Source organism: Poecilia latipinna, unplaced genomic scaffold (genome assembly GCF_001443285.1).
Source record: "Poecilia latipinna isolate Pla-1442-1.1 unplaced genomic scaffold, P_latipinna-1.0 Scaffold467, whole genome shotgun sequence".
Taxonomy (NCBI): domain Eukaryota; kingdom Metazoa; phylum Chordata; class Actinopteri; order Cyprinodontiformes; family Poeciliidae; genus Poecilia; species Poecilia latipinna.
In genome coordinates this window covers 1-7,094 of record NW_015113083.1, presented here as the reverse complement: position 1 = coordinate 7,094, position 7,094 = coordinate 1, and the positions used below count along the sequence as shown (strand labels likewise).

General features: G+C 43.7%; 2 protein-coding genes across 2 annotated transcripts; one reads left to right on the top strand and one right to left on the bottom strand.

Moving 5' to 3' along the window:
- The first annotated feature begins 405 nt into the window (after positions 1 to 405).
- Positions 406 to 3,217, top strand: fkbp7 (FKBP prolyl isomerase 7). Its single transcript, XM_015039303.1, has 4 exons — positions 406 to 756; positions 1,727 to 1,878; positions 2,242 to 2,369; positions 3,056 to 3,217. The coding sequence occupies exons 1-4, from the start codon at positions 524 to 526 to the stop codon at positions 3,215 to 3,217; spliced, it is 675 nt and encodes a 224-aa protein (XP_014894789.1). The 5' UTR covers positions 406 to 523.
- Positions 3,218 to 4,406: 1,189 nt separating this feature from the next.
- Positions 4,407 to 7,067, bottom strand: LOC106951650 (probable tRNA N6-adenosine threonylcarbamoyltransferase, mitochondrial; the record flags this gene model as incomplete). The annotated part of the gene is made up of 6 exons (XM_015039299.1): positions 4,407 to 4,564; positions 4,781 to 4,852; positions 4,926 to 5,056; positions 5,759 to 5,907; positions 5,971 to 6,175; positions 6,645 to 7,067. Coding segments are annotated over 6 exons (1,065 nt in total), but the record flags the coding sequence as incomplete, so codon positions are not given.
- Positions 7,068 to 7,094: the final 27 nt, after the last annotated feature.

Below are 7,094 nucleotides of genomic sequence, written 5' to 3'. Positions count from 1 at the left end.
ATTAAGTTTTAACTTCAACATTGATATTGAATGGAGAATAATAATAATAATTTTATGACATTAATGACACAAACGTTTTTAAATTTATTTGCCACATTTTTTGGATTGATGTTATCTACATAACTCTTTGAAGAATTTTAATTAACATGAGTTACAACATTTAGTTTAACATGAGTTAATTTCCCTTTGTGATAAATAAAGTATTTCTGAGTTTGAATTTGAATGGGTGGATATAAAAACCAACTGAAGCGCCCCCGGCGGTTCACCCCAGTTGTATGATGGTGTTAAATGTGCAAAAAGTAAAACTTTTAATCTAAACTTCTGTCAAATTTTTATTTCAAGACATAAACCTATAAACTAACAGCCTAAGTTTGTCAATGAAACACGGCAATGTCGAAAGGTGAGAGAATATCGGAGCTCCTGACAGACTAAACGCAGGGCTGAGAAACCCACGAGCATCACAGCGTCATTGTGACGTCATCCAGGCGTCAGCGTCAGGCGTCAGATTCAGGAGTTGCCACGAATGCAAAGCGGGATGATGTGGAGGCTGGTGAGCTGCGTTGTGTGCGTGTTTCTGGGCTGGCAGCTCGGTTCCGTCTGGGCCGGAGCAGCTGGAGCCGCCGAACCGCAGGACCAGGTCCAGATCCAGGTTCTGTTTAGGCCCGAAGAGTGCAGCAGGAAGAGCAAGAAGGGAGACCTGATCAACGCTCACTATGACGGCTTCCTGGAAAAAGATGGTTCCCAGTTCTACTGCAGGTCGGTTCTACAGGAGACTGGTCCAGTTTACTCTAAAGACGTAGTGGTTCTGGTTCGGAGACTCACTGGGAACAGCGGGCTGAATAATATGGGTTTGCAAAGTTACAGTCATAATTTAACAGCAATAATTTGGGGTGAAATAGGAAAAATTAGGGTCAATTTTTCAGTCATATTTTCATTCATTCATTGACAAAAAATATTTGTTTAGCGATATTTAGCTAACCAACTAAATAGCTCCTAACTAAACATGTTTTTATCTTAAATATTGAATTTAAATATTTAGCTTACTAAATATTTGGTTTGAATCTAATAATTGGGCTTGCCAACTAAATATTTAACTTCAAACTCAATATTTAGTATGAAGCTAAATATTTTTGCTTGCATGCTAAATAATGATCTCTGGACTAAATATTTAGTTTGCTAAGTAGATATTTTGCTTCAAACTAAATATGTATTTGAATCTAGTAACTTGGCTTGCTGACCAAATATTTAGCTTCAAAATAAACTAAATGCTATTTAGTTTATGGTTCTAACTAAATATATAACTAAATATTGGCTAACTAAATATACAATTTTAAAACTGACATTTATAAATTAAATAAAAAAATTTAAAAAATGAACCTTCATTTTCTTTTTTTTAATCTCAGACTAAATAAACCAAATTGTTAATTTTTGAGTAACTTTATAAATGGCGCCCAAAATCAAAATCAGATTTAAAAATTAAAAAACAATCACAGTTGATCAAAGCGCTGTGCGGCTGAGATAACATGCCAGGATGATGCAGGCTGCTTTATGATGGGGAAGATAATAAACATTACTCCTCTCAATAAAAGCGCCTTCCTGTTTCCTGGCTGCAAATTCTGCAAACCTCCAGAAATCTGAGCTGAAAAACTCAAAGAACTGAAGCTGGAGTCTGGTTCTGGTTCTGGTCCGCCCGGACTCTGTAACATGTTGACTGTTTCTGTGCCAGCCGGTCGGACAAGCAGGGACACCCCCAGTGGTTCGTCCTGGGCGTGGGACAGGTCATCAGAGGCCTGGACGTCGGCATGATGGACATGTGCGCCGGGGAGAAGAGGAAGGTGACGGTTCCGTCGGAGCTGGCGTTCGGTCCGACAGGAAAAGGTTGGTCTGCCGAACAGGAAGTGGACGTCCTGCAGGACCGGGACGTCCTCCGTGTCTTCATGTTGTCTTGTCCTCTCTTGCAGCAGCGCCCTCTGTAGGCTGAGCATGCTCAGAGGGTTTTTCTTTGCATGCGCTGGAGCTGGCTGAGATAACTAACGCTGTATCTGTGCCACCTGAAGGGGGCGCTGCAATGGTTCCTGCACTCCAGGTTCGAATTTCTGCTTTAGTTTTTTCTCCTCATGAATAAAATGCATGTTCCTTCCAGTAGAAACTCATTTCCTGGGATTATTTCAGGTTTTTTGCAGAGCGATTTAAAACGTTTAAGGTTAAAGCGGTTCTTGTTTGTGTGTCCGGCTGACGAAGGTCCAGTTCCTCCCAACGCCACGGTGGTGTTTGAGGTGGAGGTGCTGTCCGTGTCCAGAGGCCCCCGCAGCATGGAGGCCTTCGGACAGATTGACCTGGACAAGGACAGGAGCCTCACCAAGGCGGAGGTAACGCAGAGCCTTCCTCCATTTTCTAACCGTTCCTTCTCCAAACGCTTCGAGCTACTAAAGAGGAACTAAACTCCAAATCTAGTTATTTCCTACATAAACTGTCTAAATTGGTTGATTGAGTTCTAACTTTGTTTCAATGTAAATTGACATTTTCATGTAAATTTTCTTAATTCTGTAATATTTGTCCTAAAGCTTTCTCAGTGCTGCCCTCTTTGGGTGGAAGGTTGTACTGCAGATTAATTTTCTGATTGGTTCCAACGATCCAACTTGGTTGATTTCACTTTTTTTTTTTTTTTTTTTAGAAAAGTTGCTAGATTTGTCTATAGTTGATCTTTTATGAATGTGGGCAGATTTATCACTAGTTGCTTTTTGAAAAAAATTATAAGATTCGTCACTTGTCACTTTCTCTGTAAAACATTGCCAGATTTATTGCTAGTCGCTTTTTTGGGAAAACGTCGTCACATTTTAGAAAAACAAAAAAATGTTCTATATTTGTTGAATATAGAAACACCTGTGTTTCAGGAGCAGCGTTGAGCAGTGGTTCTGCCCCTCCCACACCTGTTGCTCAATGCTTCCAATGATTTCTCACTTTCTGATAAATCAGTGGGTTCATGTTTTGCAGTTTGCTGTTACATTTTTGCTGTTTGTTAGAGCTTCCTGAAGGTGTGCTCCGTTGTGTCCAGGTGAAGGAATACCTGAAGCTGGAATATGAAAAGGGCGGAAAGCCACGGGACGAGCCGTTCTACGAGAAAATCCTGGCCGACATCTTCTGGAAGAGCGACCAGGACCGAGACGGGCAGATCAGCGCCAAGGAGTATAATATATATGAACGGGATGAGCTGTAGCGGCTGTCTGTGATTTCTTTGAGAGGAAACGGGAAGAAGTGAAACTGAATCAGTTGGTCTGTTTTCTAGAGTTAAACCACTTCTGCTCCCAGATTACATCCACACTTCTTCTTCTGGTGTTTTTTTAAAGTTAATTTAGTGGCACACATTTCTAAGTAACTGTGATTTTTATCGGTTTGGATCACGTCCAGAATCGATGCCTTTAGATTAACGGTTCTAGAACGGGAAGGTAGGAACCAATGTAAGCCTGCTGTAGTACCCGGACTAACCACGAGGGTGCACAGGTCACATAACTGCCAGGCGGACGAGCCACAGGTAGAACTTTTTATTTGAAACCACTTCTGAGGCTGAATTTATAAAATAAAAACGTGGAACAAATAATACGTGTGTTTTGATTTGATTAGAATAAAACTCACATTAATTTCTGTGTCTTTTTACGAGTAAAACCAGAAATAGTCACACTCTACAAAAAATGTTTTCCTATTACAGCTTAGTTAAGAGATTAGTAGCCGAATACCAGAATGAGGGAATTGTTGCTTTAAATTCAGAAGTTTACAGAATATTTAACTTATGGTACTCAAATTCGCCAGCTGATAACCGGAAGTTCACAAAAGCTGGATCTTGCGAACTTGTATGAACTCCTGCTGGTTAGCAGATGGGTCTAACCCTATAGACCCATCGGTAAAACTTCTGTAATATCGAAACGACTGTTTACAGCTGAAATGTTCACACGTTGAGAAAAAAAACGAAACAAAAGACGCGCCAGTCGCGCCAGCAGGAGTTCAGAGCTTCACCAGACTGAGTTTTTATTTTGGTACTCAACTTCCGGTTATCGACAAGCGAAATTGAATACTAGCTTGAAATATTTCGCAATTAGTTTACAGGGTTTAGTTTAGTTTACTTTAAATCCTGTAGACTAATTGGGTTTAGTTTATACAATTAGTTTACAGCTAAATATTCAGTTAAGCTAAATTTCTACTTTGAAACTGTGACGTTTATAAATTGATAACAGTGAAAATGTCACTAAAAAAATGAAGGCCTTTTTTTGTTATAAATAACCCAAATAATTACTGTCAATTTTGATTATGTAACGTTACAAACGGCGCCTCATTAAATGTTGGTGATCCTGAAGCTTCACACCTCATAGTTATTCCTTTATGATCAGATTCCTTTAAATAAGTCATAAAACTTCATATTAAAATACTTTATTCATAAATAAACATCTCATATTTGCACAGTTTGGACAGAGGGAGCTCTGCCGGTCAGTCTGGGATCTTGATCCGGATGGACGGCAGCCTGATGGCGGCGGCCCTCACCTCGGCTGTGATGTCCACGCCCAGCGGAGCTCTGCAGCAGAACCAGCAGAACGGGTCAGAACCTGCAGCTCATGTCAGTCTGAGGGTTTGATCCGCTAACACCAGGAACCGGGTCAGTACGGTAGAATGTACTGGTTATTTTATGATCCAAAAATCTACAGTAAACAGTCTTTTCTTTAAAATATGAATGAGAGGAAGTGAAGCCCTGAGCAGAACGTGAACTGGTTCTGACCCGTTAGGAACTGACCTGGGCTCGTAGCTGACCTCCACCTCCGGCGCCAAGATCCCGATTCCTTCCCTCAGACGCTCCACTCCGTTCCTGCGGGGAGGAAACCAAACGCCTCAGGTGAACCGGACCCGTTTCCAACCGCAGCCGGGTCACCAGAACTCACCAGGCGACCATCGCTCCGTTGTCGGTACAGAACCGAGACGGAGGGCAGAGCAGCTGCAACCCAGTTGCCTCGGCGACGACCGCCAGAGCTTTACGGATGTACTGGTTGCTGGCAACACCTCCAGACAACACCTGGAAAAACCTCTGTGTCAAATCTAAAAGTATGGATATGCTGGGTTGCTATGGAAACACTGCAGCTTTCTTTTTTAATTTTTAAATAACCGATACTGATTCTGAAGTTACAGTTTTCTTCCCCAGCAGATAAAATATTTGCCTGCAGAGAATTTCAAGACTCTTCATCCTTACACCACTTCCTGTCGTCTTCTTCGTCGCTTCTGCCAGCAGCAACATTCTGTTGTTGAACATGTGACTTGTGTGATGTGACAAATGTTTCTATGGTAGTTTTGTGAATTTTGGTACAGATGAAAAAACATCTCATCTTAGAGCAAAAACTCTGTTGAAAAACGAGTTTTTCTGAAATAATCTTGTTTCAATTAAGCTAATTTATTTTCTTTATTCCGATCTGCATAATTTTACTGTGAATGGAACGCAGATATTGACAAAGTGGCAAATGGCTGCTGGACTGAGCCGGTTCTAGTTCTGGTTCTGCTGGAGGTTTCTTCCTGTCAAACGGAAGTTTCTCTCTCTGCCGTTGCCCCCTGCTGGTCAGGAGGAGTGATTGCTGCGTGTCAACGACTCAATGCTCAGCTGGTTTCCTCAGAAACTTTTTAAACTGATTAACTCGATGCTCTGGTTGGCAGCTAACTGAACTGAATGTGATGAAATAAAAACAAACGGATTGGATTGGATCGGACCCAGTGGATGGTTTCTCACCAGCGTCGGGTTTTGTGACGGCAGCAGATGGTTGGTTCTGCAGAACAGGACGGCCCGGTGCGTCCTCTTCGCCAGGTGTGAGGCCACAGTGTGCTGCGTGGCGGCAGCGATGTCGTTCACACACGACAGCACCGTTCCTTCCTCTACGCCTGGAAATGGATCGCTGTGGTCAGGAAGGCTAAAGCTGCACAGGAAGTCCAGAACCGTCCTACCTTCCTCGGCTTCCTGCTTCTGGATCAGCAAGGTGACCTGGTTCCGCAGCCCGGCGAAGGAGAAGCAGCAGTCGGGCGTTTGTCCCATCGGCGTCCTGAAGCAGAACCTCTTCCTGTCGCCGTCCTGCGCCAGCAGCTCGATGGCCTGGCCGCCGCTCAGCGCGGCGCAGCGCGGCAGTTTCCTCAGGGACAGACGGCGCGCCACCTGTAGGGTCAAACAGCTGACGTCGGTTCAGAACCACAACAGAACCACGACACCTAATCTGACCAGTGCATGTTAATGAACGTACAGTGTTGTTGGATTTAGATAAATGCTCATTTCCATCCATAAATCCCATAAAACAAAAGCGAAATACAAACATTCATACAGATAAGAAACAGAAATTTTGAGATTTCTAAAATTTTCTAAAAAAAAAAAAAACTTTCAAAACTCAGAAATATCCTTTTTTTTGTTTGTTTTTTTTAGAAAAATTCCGATAATCTCAACATTTCTGATTGTGTCTAGCAATTTTTTTTTATCACTCTGAAATTTCCTTTTCTCCCCCAGAAAGTTTCTGAAATTATTTTTTGGAGGGTACTGATTCCCATCTAAAGTGGATCTGATACGCCGTCGTACTTTTGAAATCAAGTAATCAGCAGAGTAAGTTACTTTCCCAGGTAACTGCCATCTGCACCTTGTCCAGCGTGTCTCCTGGAGCTTCGTCCAGAGTTCGGCCCAGCAGCAGGAAGTCGTCGACGCCCCGCGCCACGGCCAGCAGGGCGTGGCCTCCGGACACCAGTAGCACCAGGAAGGGGAAGTGCAGCGGCTGCAGCATCCTGACGGTCAGGGCGTGGGCCTCCATGTGGTGGACAGGGATGAACGGCTTGTTGTGGTGTCTCACGAAGCGCTGGCTGAAGCTCAGGCCCACGGCCAGACTCAGAGCCAGGCCGGGCTTCACGGTGGCAGCCACAGCAGCCAGCTGGGCCGGCGCCACGCCGCTCCGGTCCAGAGCCTCCTGCACCACGCGCTCGATGTTTCCTCTGTGCAGAGCCTGAGCTACGGTCGGGATGATGCCGCCTGTCCTGCAGCAACCAAACACATGGTCCACTGTCTCTGTTCAGATTTGCACTTTGACTAGGCCACT

Bases quoted from the DNA above. Each gene is read 5' to 3' on its own strand.
- fkbp7 (XM_015039303.1), top strand. From the start codon at position 524: ATGCAAAGCGGGATGATGTGGAGGCTGGTGAGCTGCGTTGTGTGCGTG. The intron at 757-1,726 runs GTCGGTTCTACA...TTTCTGTGCCAG, and splicing joins GGTTCCCAGTTCTACTGCAG to CCGGTCGGACAAGCAGGGAC. The intron at 2,370-3,055 runs GTAACGCAGAGC...CGTTGTGTCCAG, and splicing joins GGAGCCTCACCAAGGCGGAG to GTGAAGGAATACCTGAAGCT.